The 16,836-nt window shown below is 36.2% G+C and overlaps 1 protein-coding gene across 1 annotated transcript in view; it reads left to right on the forward strand.

The window, feature by feature from the left end:
• The window catches only part of LOC127855259 (uncharacterized), a 53,903-nt gene that overhangs the window by 23,999 nt on the left and 13,068 nt on the right, over window positions 1–16,836 (forward strand). Inside the window, exons 2-4 of the mRNA XM_052390704.1 lie at window positions 3,997–4,988; window positions 5,788–6,140; window positions 6,740–6,805. Of these exons, the coding sequence (XP_052246664.1) occupies window positions 3,997–4,988; window positions 5,788–6,131 (1,336 nt within the window). The 3' untranslated portion in view covers window positions 6,132–6,140; window positions 6,740–6,805. The remainder of the gene's footprint in view (window positions 1–3,996; window positions 4,989–5,787; window positions 6,141–6,739; window positions 6,806–16,836) is intronic.

Consider the following 16,836-nt stretch of genomic DNA (forward strand, 5'->3'; position numbering starts at 1 on the left):
TGCTTGGACCTACAGCCATGCACATTTTTATCCCCCCCCCCCCCGCTTCGAAGAAGAAGGGGTATATTGTTTTGCACATGTTGGTAGGTCGGTCCGTCCGTCCATCCACTAGATGGTTTCCGAATGATAACTCAAGAATGCTAAGGCCTAGGATCATTAAACTTCATAGGTACATTGATCATGACTGACAGATGACCCCTATAGATTTTCAGGTCACAAGGTCAAAGGTCAAGGTCACAGTGACTGAAAAAGTAAAATCGTTTCCGGATGATAACTCAAGAACACTTATGCCTAGGATCATGAAACTTCATAGATACATTGATCATGACTCGCAGATGACCCCTACTGCTTTTAAGGTCACTAGGTCAAAGGTCAAGGTCACGGTGACTCAACTTAGAAAAATGGTTTTCGTGTGATAACTCAAGAAAGCTTACGCCTAGGATCATAAAACTTCATAGGTACATCGATCATGACTGGCAGATGACCCCTATTGATTTTCAGGTCACTTGGTCAAAGGTCAAGGTCACAGTGACTGGAAATAGTAAAATGGTTTCTGGATGATAATTCAAAAATAATAAGGAACATTTTGAACAAACATATGGAGTTGCACACGCTAACCTGACCATTCAAACATTTAACAATGGCATCTTTACTTTTCCACGAATAGATCAGGTGACAACAACAAAAGCAAAATAATCACAATAGGTTAAATAACAACAACAAATATGGGGAGATACAAATGTAGTAGACCAGGTTGCATGTCATATGTCGCTCATCACAGGCTAGATTGTACATACTGAGTTTGGGAATAGTCATTAAATATACGTCATGCTTGTTTTTTGTGGGATGGAAGAGCATTAATGATCTTTTTTTTTGCATGTGTTATTATGGATAGTGTGGTCAAGGTGTACAATGACACTAAAACTGAGAACAATATAAACTACTAGAAATGTATTCTTAGTACATGGATACCTCTACAATCCAACTTGTCCCACAACTGCACTAATGTCAAACAATTATGAACAAATATATGGAGTTGCACACGTTAACCTGACAATTATGTTACTGTAGAAGTATCCCTCTATTTGAGTAACGCTTCTCACAATTGAACAAATATCGTTTGGTTAAAGGGATTGTCACATAACTCTTCTTATGTAAAAAAAAATTAAAATATCAAGGTGCATAATTTCACATGGTGGGTAATGCTTTAAAATTAGTTCATCCCTCTATCAGCTGTACTCTTTGAGTTACTCACAACACAATTTTAAATGTGATTTCTTTGCTAAACAGGGGCCATAACTCTGGGTATGTTGAAAAAAGACATATCAAACTATGCATGTGGGTAAAATTACACAATGATAAATATTTATGTAAAGTGTTAGTCCTCTTCTAGCAATACTGTTTACTGTGAAACAATTTATTTTCGACAGCACAAAATTTCGTCATTTTTATAAAAATGACGATTTCGTCAGCACTTAAATTCGCCGATTTCTGATTTTGAATTTTAAAAAAATGCGTCAGTCACTATCCGATTTGTGTGTAATACATATTCGCGATCAATCGCAGTTGCGAAAAATCGTGGTACGAATGCGGGAACACACTTGAGAATCACTGCAGAAGGTGGGGCCTGTTTGTCACATGCCAATTAACTAGTCTTTTGTTATCAAGGGACAGTAATGGACCCTCTTAATGTATGCCATTCACACGTTCATTGTTATGATTAGCGGACAAGTGGGATCGAATAACCGTTAACGAGTGTTTGTAACAACGAAGCCAATTGCCAATTAGTCTTAAAGCTGGACTGATTAAAAAAAAATGTCCATGTTGTGTTGATGAAACAATGTTGTTTCCTGTTTTTTTTGCTCTCTAAATGAAATGAAGTATTTGTTTGCAAGCAAATCAAACTAGTCACTTTTGTTTATTTTCTTGGGTATGTGTTCTAGTTGGTATGATTTTTATTAAAATGCTGTCAATACCGTTTTAAAACCGTTTGTGTTATACGAAAGAGGTTCCAGTTTGTTAAGTGTTTGTTTTTCAAATAAAATACTTTTTTATTCTGATATCAACATTAAAATTATAAACTCTATGTGTGTGTTTGTTCTTAAAAAGTAAACTACCGGTATATAAATCAATAATGTCAATAATTTAAAAATAAATAAATTGATACATATAAAATAATAATAAGTGTGGTTAAACGCAAACAATCAAACAACAAACAGGAATTAAAATATTCTTTATTAATTTGTGATAAATACGCATGTTAATTGATCACACAACGTCATCTTTTCATTTGGTTTATTGTCTTTCATCGGCATTCGCTGCGTGATGGCTAATATGCAACACCCCTGATAAACACAATGCACCTAATGGGTAATAAAGTTATAAACAATAAGCGCTTATTCATTCGATACAGCTGTACTGCACACGCGTTTTAAAGAAGTGTAACGTGTCAGTTAAGTACCTTGTGTAATCTACATCCCTTTGTGTCAAAACCGGATAAATCTTGATTACGAAACAGCAGTGAATGTGTGCATGGATTATGTTGGAATTTAATGCCTCGTGTCTACGGTAAAGTTTTAAAATATTGTTCAACTTAGTGTTTGTTTTTGTTCAAACGTAGAGCATGATTGTTCGTTAGGATCTTAAATTCGCCGATTGGTCGACTGACGAAATTTATGAAAATTAATGCCTGACGATTAATAATGGTTTCACAGTATTTTACACTCTACACATATTTTAAAATGTCATTTTTGTATAAATATGAGACATTACTACAATTATGATGAAAACAACAGAAACAACATATAGAGGTGCGGATTAGCTCACATGCCTGGTTACTGTACTTGTAAAGTTGCAGGAATACATGTTGAGTTATATACAGTACAGCTAACGCGGCACAAACATAATCCGTACGCGGCGGATCGAGTGAAAAGATATCCACCTACATGTACATACATGTATGTGTAGCGTAGAATTAATTACGCGCAACTGTTAATGTTTCTTTCGATTATCATTATTAAATTTGTAATCCGAAACACACTTCCGAACTTTAATGCTAATCGACCTTTGGCAAATTCTAGCGTCAAATAAACAGTGCTAAAATATCCTTTGTTTCATAAAAAGCGCGCGAAAATTATGCAGACATGTTGAACGTCGTTTGGAAAGTTTGGGTGTATTTTGTGTTGTATAAATACATGAACATCACGTCAGGCATAAATCGCGTGTTCAGTGGAAAAAAAAAAACCCGATTAGACTTTATTTCATCATCTCTATAAATAGTAAAAAAAAAACAAAATGTATTTGATACTTAAGGAAATATCGAGAATGTTTGTGTATCGTAATTATTTACCAGCATTTGCTTTAAAACTGGAATATACGGTATTATCGGGTAATTAGTAGCGATATTAACTGTATAATATGAACAAAATAAAACGTGTTTATATACGCATATTCAAACAATAGTTATAATAAGCTGATAATTAACAAAACAACAAATACGTCGTCACCGTCTTGATTATTGATGTGGCTTTAAACTGCTAATTTTCTCAGCCTAAATTTAATAGCAAAATCAACATGCAATTAATTTATATGCTGGAGCCTTGACCACTTGTATGTGCGAAAACATAATTACATGACCTTGTTTATGTGTGAAATACACTACTACATGCCTCGGCGGACAGATGCGAAGTTTCGCGGCGAAATGCGACTTGCCGCCGCATACTGACGCGGCTTCAATGACTGACGCGGCATCGACTCGTTTCGCCTTGGCGCCGCGGATCGCAAAATACGTTTGTTCCGCTTTGGCTGTACTGTATGACAGAAAAGTCACACAGATGGATGGAAAAGTGCAAATCTATATACCCCCATATTAAGCCCAAGAAGCGTTAAAATATTGTCCATGTATGTTTTTATTTGACACTTGATACTTGTTTGAAGCATTACATAATATCACTGACTATTCCTTGGTATGTACATGTATTAATTTTTTTATTTCAGCCAGTGCAGAAAAGTGACCCAGATTTCGGAGCTGACCAACTCGCAGCCCACTGGCCTGGAGGGGCTGTCAGTGGAGCTGGAAACTGTCCTGGTGGAAATTAAAACCCTGCAGATCAGTCAGGTGGCCAGCATTCAGTCATTGCAGAGAACATACAAGGAACATAGTGCAGTTATGATAGAACAAATGTGTGGCAATTTATATACTTATATAGATGAATGTGATAATAATTCTGTGGGTAAATCAGGCGGAAATGAGCAATATTTAAAAGAAGAGATGTGTAGAAATGTTGTTTCTATCATGAATGAATTCGATAATATTACTGCAAAGGAACTTAACGAGATGAAAGATGAAGTTATAAGCATTAAACGGTCAGTAACAAGTTCTATTCATAAATGCACCAGTCTTCACAATGACTTGTCACAATTCCATGAAATTGTTCAGAAAATTGGAGATAATAAGGAGCTCTGCCTTATAGCCAGCATAAAATGTAAGCATATAATACAGCAGGCACTGACTCTGCTGGGAAAGTCAGGCAAGGTGTTTAATGTCCAGAGTAATGCTAAGCACAATGTGAGAATACCAAGTGATTCATATGAATGTAGTATCACAGGCATATGTGTTCTGACTGATGAGCAGGTGCTGGTTGCAGACAGGGGGAATAAGAGATTCAAGCTGCTGAACCAGCAGTACCAGGTGGTGAGTCACTGGGATGTGGCACGTGTATATGTAAGGGACATGTGTCAGATCACACCCAGTGAGGTTGCAGTGGCTCTGGATAAGACTCCTAGCAACACACATAATGTCCAGTTTATTACAGTCACCCAGAGCCAGCTCACTCTTGGTAGGAAGCTTGAGTTACAACATGGATGTACAGGTATTGCCTGCCATCAGGGAGAACTGTTTATCTGCTCTGGTAGTGCTCTGTACAAGTACGCACTGAGTGGCAAACAGCTATGCAGACTCTATGAAGATAGGTCACTTGGTTATGCAGGTAAGAATCATGGTGAATTCATCCTGATAACATTCATATTATGTCTAGTCAAATTGTTTTATTTTAAATCCATACAATGACAAATTTGGGAATTTTTATCCACTAAATGAACCGAATTGGTATTTATTTTTTTAATCAACAAATATTGACCCTTTAGGCCATTATCTTATTATTTTGAAAAAAAATCTTATAAATTATAGTTATATACTTGTGAGATGATAATAAAATAAAATTCAGATGTAATAGCAGAAAACCCGCTGAGTTATTATAAAATATTTGTTATATAATTCATATGTGCCCTTTGAATGCTACAGTACATTGTAGCCAAAAGAAGATTCACTATTATTGATTTATAAACATGAGTAATGAAGTATTTTGACTGTCACTACATGGCATGTCTATAAATAGAAACTGAGTTCCTGGGAAAGAGACACTTTCTGACCCTGTCTTAATTTTGTGGTTGTTAAATGATTGTACATGTACAATATGTTTACCTGTTGATAGAACTGTGCAATTGTTTCAATATGTGTAATTGTTTCCATCTGTGTAATTGTTTTGCTTCAATTCATATTTAACTCACCAGTCGCATTTCAACATGTCAAACGTTATCACAATAGCTCTGCTACTGAAGTTTATTGTCACGCTCAGCTATTTAATCATTGAACTGTATGCATATATTTTAGATGTGTAAAGGCCTATTATAACAACGTATGCGTAATACAATATCACTGCAGTATGTTTAATAAGATTATTTAACATTGACAGTAATTCAATATCTTGATGTTACTCTGTTTTGCAGTAAACAAGTGTGCTGTGAGTCCCACAGGAAACAGGCTGTACATCACCAGCTGGGACAAGCTTCACACCCTGGCCAGGGATGGCACACTCCTGGCTACATTCTCAGACCCAGCACTAGAGTGCCCATGGGGTCTACATGTGACCCCTGCAGGCCAGGTGCTGGTCTGTGGAGACTGGTCCAGAACTGTACTACAGGTGGGCTGGAAGGGGCAGAGTAAGCTGGCTACGCTGGCTACTGAGGAGGATGGAGTGTGGAGGCCAATGGCAGTCTGCTACAGCAGCAAAACATCATCCATCATTGTGGGACAGTGGAGGGACAACATTCTGGTGTTCAGAGTGGAATAGTGTGTACATGTATGTATATGTTGTAATTAGTGATAAGTATTTCAATGACAATGTGTTGTTTAGCATACCAACATTGTAGTGTGTAGCTAAAAGATACAAATAATTTATGTACACATATTGTTATCTGATTACACAATGTGAGGGTTTTTGTTTGAACATTAGATCTAATGAATATTATGTTATGTTGTCATAACGTTTGTGCCATTATGGTCCTAAAATGTAGTTCTTGTAAAATAAAGTTCTTGCATGAAAAAACAAAGCATTTTAACTGAACATGTAATATTAGTACATAGATGCACATGTACGTAGCAACTGAGGCTATTTTTAGACTTTCATTTCTATAAACACCATGATGTCATGTAAGAAATGTATATGGATGAATACTTTTTTTTATAAAATATGAAATTGTTTAAGTTATCTTTGGAGGAGTATATATTAATATTGAATGCAATGTTTACAGAAAGGTAACACTTGATGTAATATTTATTAATTTGCCATATTTTATGCTGTTAAACATTTGTTATTGATTTTCATTACATTTATATAATCGTGTGTGTGTTAATTACATTTTTTATTAATTTGTTTGAGTCCTAATTCTGCTGCTACAGTCGCTGCTGAGTCAGGACAAGGATGCTGAGGATGTGGTGGACAAGGATGACCTGACTACGCAGAAGGTAACATAGACCCTTTGTCAGACCTTTTCTTTGTCATTTTGGGGAAAAAATGCCATTTTGAGTTTGGCATATTTTCCTGTGAAAAGTCAATTGATTTGGGAAAAACTAATTTAATATAATTCTTTCTAATTTATCAAATTATACGAATAAAATCATTTTATGATAGTACATACTTTGTTAGATCTAATTGAAATATGATTGAGATATAATAATTATAATGCAAAAAAAAGGGGAACATCACATCAGGCAATTTACACATGTTTAGTGGAAAAAAACGCCTCGATTGGTCGTTTTTTATCACATCTTTACACAGTAACATATATGCCAAAATTTGACAACAAATGGTGAATGTTTGTGTTTCTTGGAAATTTTGAGCACTTTTATCGTAAATATTTATCAGAATGTCTTTTTAATAATGGACTATACAGGATTATCGGGTAATGAGTAACAACTGTAAAAGTAGTAAGTTGGCAGTAATAGATCAAAAGTATGGTTTCATACGGATGTATTAAGGAATCGATCAAGACGCGATAATGCGTATCTATGCGGGAAAGGGTTAAAACAATTTTTTAGCTCGACTATTATACATGAAATATATATAGTGGAGCTATCCTACTCACCCCAGCGTCGGCGTTTCCATTTCCGTGCCGTTTCTGTTTCCGTTAGCGTGCAAATGTTAAAGTTTTCGTACTACCCCAATTATTTTCAATGTCCCTTGACATATTGCTTTCATATTTTGCATACTTGTTTACCAACATGACCCCAACCTATAAACAAGAGCAGACAACTCTATCAAGCATTTTGTCATAATTATGGCCCCTTTTCCACTTAGAATATGCAGCAAATGTTAAAGTTTGCGTACTACCCCAAATATTTTCAATGTCCCTTGACATATTGCTTTCATATTTTGCATACTTGTTTACCATCATGACCCCAACCTATAAACAAGAGCATAATCTGTATCAAGCATTTTGACAGAATTATTGCCCCTTTTATACTAAGAATATGCATATTATTGATAAATCTTTGTTAAACTTTGCGTACTACCCCAAATATTTTCCTATATCCTTTGACATATTGCTTTCATATTTTGCATACTTGTTTACCAACATCACCCCAACCTATAAACAAGAGCAGACAACTGTATCAAGCATTTTGACATAATTATGGCACCGTTTTACACTTAGATAATTGAACATTTTGCTTAAATTGCCATAACTTCTTTATTTATGATCACATTTGTTATTACTTTGACAAAACAACACTTACCTGAATACCACAATGGATTCCACCCAAACAATACCCCACGCCCCTACCCAGAATCCCTCCCCCCCCCCAACCTTTCCCCGCATTTTTTATTATTTGTTTTAAACATCATCTAATAAATTACCACAATCAACCACCCCACATTATACCACCCTCTCATCATCCCCCCGTACCCCCCCAACCTCCCCCCCCCCCCAACCTCCCCCCAATTTTTTTTGTTGTTTTAGCATCATCAAATAAATTACCCCACCCCACATTATACCCCCTACCCCCTAAAAAAAAACCTCCCCCCCACCAAATTTTTTTTTTGTAACATCATCTTTCAAATTACCCCACCCCACATTGTACCCCCCTCTCACCCCCACCCCCCTTCCCCCCAAAAGAATTTTTTTTTCATTTTTTTTTTTCGAAAGATCCTCTAATAAATGACCACACCCCACATTATACCCCCTCTCACCCCCCCCCCCCCCCCCAACAAAAATAATTTTTTGTTTTCCTTTTTTTATTTTTGAAATATTGTCTAATAACTTATTGAATATGAACAATTTCCCCATGATGGCTTACGTTATACTGTCAAGCACTCGAATAGTCGAGCGCACTGTCCTCTGACAGCTCTTGTTGTTAAATCTGATTAATGACTTTATTCCTGTTTTTTCTTGAAGAATCATAATGCACCGTCATAACGTCATTTCACTCTAAAAAAAATAATAATATGTAGGGTGCAGCCCTCCCCCCCCCCCCAAATGGCCCCAGGGCGTCTGAAAAAATTCCTGTTGTAAGCATTGTAATTATAATAAGGCACTTAATTATTTAAAAACAAATAAAAATGCTTCGGGTATGGGTCCGTTTTACTGACCCATAAATACACCAGGAACTTGTGTATTTCCTGTTTATTAAGAATGCAAAAAGACGAGGTGGTAAAGAACAGAATGAATTTACATAAGGTAAAATATCCTCTTAAATTGTTTGTATATTGCAAAATCATGGATATTCCTCCTCATGAAATTTTGATGATTACAAAAGTTTTTCATGGACATATAATTAGTTAATGTGTGGATTTCTCAGTTTGGAAAAATAAATAAGGAATTTGTGTCAGTTCATTTCCGGTGTGTTAATGATAAATTTGTAGATCGGTAAAACCTTAAAATCAACAAAAATTAGCATCGAATGCATAAGAATGGTTTTACAGTGTTACATCTGTATTAAAATGCTAAATATGAATCATGAACATGAATATGAGATATGATATCATAGAAGTTAAAATTGCGTCTTTTCTTTTATGTATCGTGTTTACAGCACGACTTCATTGACTTGAGGATCAATAACTAAAAAACTTTTTCAGCTTGATGCTTCCCAACTTATTCATAAGAAACCTCATTAACACAACACCTCTAGAATTTATGTCATTCCCATGCAGACCTTGAGTTTTTAAAAAATTGTGAGATATTTAATTAAGCTTGGAATGCCTTGGTTGTATAGAGCCTGTTTGCAAGGAGATGTTAAGTTTTTAGTATGTATATACCGTAATTACTCTATGTTTTCGAACACTTAAAAATAATAATTTTTTTTCGTGTCCGAAAACATAGATACGAAATATATTCACAAAATACAGGTGTCCGAAAACTTAGAGTCGAAAATTGATGTGTCCGAAAATAGCGTCAATTGTATCAACGACTTCCGGTATTAGCACGCGCTTGTAAACTACCATGCCGTATAGTACAAATTACAGTTATATATGTTTGCACTGCATTTTAAATGCTTAATTTATTTGACAGAAAGTTACTTCAAGGTTGTACTTTGACCAACGAGTTCAAAGATGAGCATGTGATGTACCGATACTCGCTAGTATGAACCTGTAATAAACGAAATAAAAAAGCAAACTATAAATTATTTGTTTGTTCATTTCCGATAGTTGTTGTCTAACACCTTCCATTGTTTGTAAAACTTGCAATAGTGCATCAAACTTTGAAGCGTTTAGTTTTTGCCACAGTTATTTCACTGAGAAGGGGGAGTACCATTGCGGTAGATAATTAAACTGTTAATTGGCACTAACCCAGGTAATTGTCATAACGCTTATGCTATCGGGCGAAACCATTGTTAAATACCGGTTTACAAGGTTATTTGCCCAATAACGCAAATGAAATGGTCCGTTGCCCTCAGGCATGCACCTGCCATGTTTTATGATGTTAATCTGGTTGTAAAACCCCATGATCGATGTGTAATTAGATATCGATAACAGGACCGAAATTTGGTAAAATAGCGCTGTAAAATATACTGTCCGAAAACTTAGAGACATTAATTATGGACGAAAACTCGTGTGTCCGAAAATTAAGAGTCACGAAAAATAATTATTTTTGCTAAAATAAGGGGTGTCCAAAAAACCAACAACATCAATGTCCCAATTTGTGGTCAAAACACTCAAGAATTTTCCCTATTAGAAGGACTCCGGCCTCATTCCACAAACTTAAGTCTGCTTACAGTCTGTTGTTGAGTGTTTTTTCAAGAAACATATGTGCCTCCCTCTGGGATAATGGGACTAAATGCATGTGTGTAAAGTGTGGTCCCAGATTAGCCTGTGTAGTCTGCACAGGGACTAAATGCATGTGCATAAAGTGTGGTCCCAGATAGCCTGTGTAGTCTGTACAGGGACTAAATGCATGTGTGTAAAGTGTGGTCCCAGATTAGCCTGTGTAGTCTGCACAGGGACTAAATGCATGTGTGTAAAGTGTGGTCCCAGATTAGCCCGTGTAGTCTGTACAGGGACTAAATGCATGTGTGTAAAGTGTGGTCCCAGATTAGCCCGTGTAGTCTGTACAGGGACGTAATGCATGTGTGTAAAGTGTGGTCCCAGATTAGCCTGTGTGGTCTGTACAGGGACTTAATGCATGTGTGTAAAGTGTGGTCCCAGATTAGCCAGTGCAGTCTGTACAGGGACTTAATGCATGTGTGTAAAGTGTGGTCCCAGATTAGCCTGTGTAGTCTGTACAGGGACTTAATGCATGTGTGTAAAGTGTGGTCCCAGATTAGCCTGTGTGGTCTGTACAGGGACTTAATGCATGTGTGTAAAGTGTGGTCCCAGATTAGCCTGTGTAGTCTGTACAGGGACTTAATGCATGTGTGTAAAGTGTGGTCCCAGATTAGCCAGTGCAGTCTGTACAGGGACTAAATGCATGTGTGTAAAGTGTGGTCCCAGATTAGCCTGTGTAGTCTGCACAGGGACTAAATGCATGTGTGTAAAGTGTGGTCCCAGATTAGCCTGTGTAGTCTGTACAGGGACTAAATGCATGTGTGTAAAGTGTGGTCCCAGATTAGCCTGTGTAGTCTGTACAGGGACTAAATGCATGTGCATAAAGTGTGGTCCCAGATTAGCCTGTGTAGTCTGTACAGGGACTAAATGCATGTGCATAAAGTGTGGTCCCAGATTAGCCTGTGTGGTCTGTACAGGGACTAAATGCATGTGCATAAAGCGTGGTCCCAGATTAGCCTGTGTAGTCTGCACAGGCACTAAATGCATGTGTGTAAAGTGTGGTCCCAGATTAGCCTGTGTAGTCTGCACAGCGACTAAATGCATGTGTGTAAAGTGTGGTCCCCTTACCTTCTGTCAACGAGTTGTACAAGATGATACCAGGTGAGCCTTGTTCTGGGATAATAGTGCTTAATGCATTTTAGTGCCATCTGCAGAATAGCCTGTGCAGTGGGCACACAGAGTAATATGGGATGATACTTTCCGCTTTTTGTTTAAAGGGAATTTGTATGCCCCCGGTAGGGTGGCATATAGCAGTTGAACTGTCCGTCAGTCAGTATGTCAGTCTCTCCAGGCTGTCAAGCGGTCATACTTTTTCCTACTTTTTCCTACTATTTCCTACTTTTTCATCAGGATCCTACTTTTTCCTATTTTTTTACCAAATCTTCCTACTATTCCTACTTTTTCATTTTCAATGGAGAATTATTTTTTTTTAAAGAGTTAATTTAGTAAACTTGCAGGATGAATGAATCTATGGCATGACTGTATCCCTGTTAATGTGCATTCATCTAGATGAGACCTGACAACCCATGCTGACTGTCTGCTAGCACCTCTTCAGGAGCATAAATATTTATTTCTTATGTAACTTTTAAAATTATTCACAAGTTTTTTTTTGAAGTAACAATAGTGCCTTGTTTACTTCCTTAGCATTTGTACACTGCAGACTTCACTACCTTACACAGTTCCCAGTGATGCAAGAGATGAGGGAACCCATTGTTTATTCCAGTTTTATTTTGTTTCCATTGACAACAATTTGACCAAACCTTATGCATGTTTACATGATATTGCTGTTTGGAATGTAGAGATATAGAGATACATCTATTGTATGAGTGGTTATGTAATATGGAATTTATTACACAAGTTATTGGAAAAAAGATAAAACTGATGCTTTGCCAAGTTTTCATCATTTACAAATATAATGTAATAAATTCTGTATTACATGACAACGGATATGATGTTCTATTGATATCATAGGTACATCATGTTTAGTAATTAAAGATAAATGCACAGAGCCTAAATGCCCTGATACATTTTTATGCTCCCGGTAGGGTGGCATATTGCAGTTGTACTGTCAGTCCGTTTGTCTGTCTGTCTGTCTGTGTGTGTGTTCGTCCGAAAACTTTAATATGGGCCATAACTTTTGCAATATTGAAGATAGCAACTTGATATTTGGCATGCATGTGTATCTCATGAAGCTGCACATTTTTAGTGGTGAAAGGTGAAGGTCATCATTCAAGGTCAAAAGTTAAAAAATACAATCCAAGGGAAGTAATAAGCTTTAAAAGGGAGATAATTTCTAAACCTGCCAAATGATATATTGAAATTTTATTTCAAAGCTGCGCAATAGTGGGCATTGTGTTTCTGACAAACACAATTCTTGTCTAATGATGCCATTGCTAGTGAGGTAACTTCAAGGTGTTAAAGCGAAGTATTAAAATTATTAAACGGCATTATTACACTCCCGCAAAGTCATCAATAATGTAAAAGCCATTATTTGAAACTGGAATAAACAATGTAGTGCAACTGTTTCATTGCCCAATCAATGCTGTCATAAAAGATGTCAGGTGATAAGGTCCTATCTCCAGTTGCATAATCTGCTCTGCAATGACCAGTCATTTTGAATGTAACTTAAGTCATTATAACTGCACCTTATTGTCAATTTAAAGGTTTCACAATGTAGCTGTAGCAGAGCATTTACACTGCTTTATATACTAGTATTAATCTTGTACAACAAGTTGGTGTATCACTAAATAAATTTGGTCTTCTGCTTAAGGATATAACATGCACAATATAATTACCATTTTTATATCGATACACAGAAGACCTCTAACCACTTATTTGATGATACACCAAAATGAACAGCATCTAATTACATGTATACTTCTTTATCAGGGTAGCTTTGCTTGAAACTTAATTATCATAGATACACTATAAGTGCTAAAATTCCTAGTGGGAAAACAAAGTTTAACCCTTCATGGATGGAGAAGTTGGACAACAGTGGAAAAACATTGGGATCATGGTGCAAGAGAGATACCGGCAATGAGTTTGCAAGATATTGTACTGTCTGAATGAAGTCCATCTTGTAGTAATTCTGGTGCTAATCAACTTATAAGTCATGCAGATGGATAAAAACACAAGGAAAACATGAAATACATGCATGATAATTCACAAAAGCGTTTGTTTGGAAGTGCCCAAAAGCCAAGCAGCTCTCAGGGTTGTGGGGATAAATCTATCTGTATGAAAGTACATCCATCACACAAGGAACAGGTACAAAAGGCTGAAATCTTCTGGGCCCTTAAGGTAGCTTCAAGTGGGTATCCATACAGAACATGTGATTGCACTCCTGCTCTGTTTCAAGCTATGTTTCCTGGACCTGTGTCTAAAAAATAAGTATTATGTATTCCTACTTTTGAGGGAAAAGTTCCTACTTTTTCCTACTTTTTTCCTACTTTTCTTGCAAAAGTAGTTCCTATTTTTTCCTACTTTTTGAAAAAAGGTCACTTGACAGCCTGTCTCTCCGTCCGTCTGAAAAAAACTTTAACATTGGCCATTACTTGCAATATTGAAGATAGCAACTTGATATTTTGCATGCATGTGTATCTCATGGAGGTGCACATTTTGAGTGGTAAAATTTCAAGGTCAAGATAATCCTTCAAGGTCTAGGGTCGAAAATACAAATCCAAGGAAAGTAATAAGCTTTAAAGGGAGATAATTATTATATATAATACATTTTCGTTTTAAGAGTATTTGTATGCTCCTGGTAGTGTGGCATATAGCAGTTGAACTGTCCATCAGTCAGTCAGTATGTCAGTCTCTCCGTCCGTCCGAAAAACAACAACATTGGCCATAACTTTTGCAATTTTGAAGATAGCAACTTGATATATCTCATGGAACTGCACATTTTGAGTGGTAAAATTTCAAGGTCAATATAATCCTTCAAGGTCTAGGGTCAAAAAAACAAATCCAAGGAAAGTAATATGCTTTAATGGAGATACTTATCTGACCTGCCAAATAAAATATTTTTTAAAAATATATCAAAGTGGCGCAGTAGGGGGCATTCTGTTTCTGACAAACACATCATGGTAAAAGGTCAAGGTCATCCTTCAAGGTCTAAGGTCGAAAATACAAATCCAGGGGAAGTAATAAGCTGTAAAAGGAGATAATTATTATATATTATCATATGAAACCATACAACTGAAGCATAATCAAAATGACATTTTATGGTCAAGCCAAGCACACAATTACACTTTTTGGCATACAAGTATCTTAGGTACGTTAAGGTTACCTTTGAATCTACAGTCACGGTAGTGGTTTAGAATTAATTGCTACTAAAAATAGAGATTTTACAGAGGCAATTATTTTCAAGGGAAGTAATTTATATAATTATAAATCTCAGATTATATATTTCCCTACCAAGAATTTAAGTTATTTTCACAGTTACTGTACAGATTTTGTATTTTGTTTATTTATAACTTAAATGATTGATTTGTCAAAGATTTTTTATGCCCCCTTTCCGTCACACTTTGTGTTTAGGTTTTGAAAAATGCCCATAAATTCTATGTCCCTTGAGATATAACCTTCATATTTGGAATGCATGTGTATATGGACAAGGCCTTTCCATACGCACACAAATTTTGACCCCTGTGACCTTGACCTTGAAGTTAGGGTCGGCGTTTAGGTTTCGAAATCTGCGTTTAGGTTTTAAAAAGTGCTCATAACTTCTATGTCCCTTGAGATATAACCTTCATATTTGGTATGCATGTGTATACGTACAAAGCCTTTCCATAAGCACACAAATTTTGACCCCTGGACCTTGTCTTTGAACTTAGGGTCCGCGTTTAGGTATCGAAATCTGCATAAGGTTTCAAAAAAAGCTCATAACTTCTATCAAGCGTTTATAAGGGGCATAAGTCATCTTATGGTGACAGCTCTTGATTTTAAATGATATAACTATCATTTCTTTCCTGTACTAATTTGTGAATGGTTGGTTTCATTACTTACCTGTGGACTTATGTACATAGATACATGATGAACTGTGGCAATGATCTCTTTGATAAACCACAGGCCTTGCTAGTCATCGATGTCTGACTTAGTCATTTTTGACTGTCTACAGACCCCCCCCCCCCCCACGGGGTAGGGTGGCATATAGCAGTTGAATTGTCAGTCCATCTGTCTGTCTGTCTGTCAGTCGTCGGTCCGAACACTTAAACATTGGCCATAACTTTTGCAATATTGAAGAAAGCAACTTGATATTTGGCATGCATGTGTATCTCATGAAGCTGCACATTTTGAGCGGTGAAAGGTCAAGGACATCCTTCAATGATAAAGGTCAAAAACAAAATCCAAGAGAAGTAATAAGCTTTAAAGGGAGATTATTTCTATACCTGCCAAATGATAAATAGAAATTATATTTCAAAGCGGCGCAATAGTGGGCACTGTGTTTCTGACAAACATTTTGTTTCTGAGGAACACATCTCTTGTTTCTAAACAAAAATCAAGTCTTAGTAAAAAAAGTGTCGTCTCAGGTTAGCCTATGAGGACTTCACTGGCTTATGTGGGAAGACACTATACACATTCATTAAGTCCCGTTTTTCAAGAGCGATGCTCAAGTTAAGTCCGTTTAAGGGTTGTATTTATACATTCTTATGAGAATAAATTTGGTATAACAAACAATATGATTAAAAAGTGGTTATTGGGACAATGGTGTTCATGTTAATGCAAATTAAAAATAATTGTTAAGAGATACTAATGTAAGCAATGTGTGATTGAATTCAGAGCGCTTAAAATTGAATGGCTCTTGTGCTATTTTAAACTTTTCTCACAGTGGTGAAGTCTTAATATATTTATAAATTACCGTAAACGAGTATCCAAACTAGAAACCTAATTCTTATATAACTGTGGAAACTTAATTTATTTTAATAAAGAAAGAATGAACATAAAATGCAATAATAAATACAATTAAAATGAATTAAGAGAACCTATGAATTTTGACTTGTTCACAGATTAGCAGAATGGTAATTTTCTAAAAATTATAATATACAGTCAAAACCTGTTGGCTCAAACTTGCTTGGCTCGACTTTCCGGTTTGTCCGGACTATCCTCAAAGCATCTATTTTTGTATTGCTAAATATTCATATACATTTATGTCAAATGGGTCGAATTTTCAGGGGTCAAATAATGTCTCATATTTTTTTTAAGTCCCCGTCACAATTTTCACGTTGTTTTGTTTGCCTGGCTCTAA

The sequence above is a fragment of the Dreissena polymorpha genome, chromosome 13, assembly GCF_020536995.1.
Source record: "Dreissena polymorpha isolate Duluth1 chromosome 13, UMN_Dpol_1.0, whole genome shotgun sequence".
Taxonomy (NCBI): domain Eukaryota; kingdom Metazoa; phylum Mollusca; class Bivalvia; order Myida; family Dreissenidae; genus Dreissena; species Dreissena polymorpha.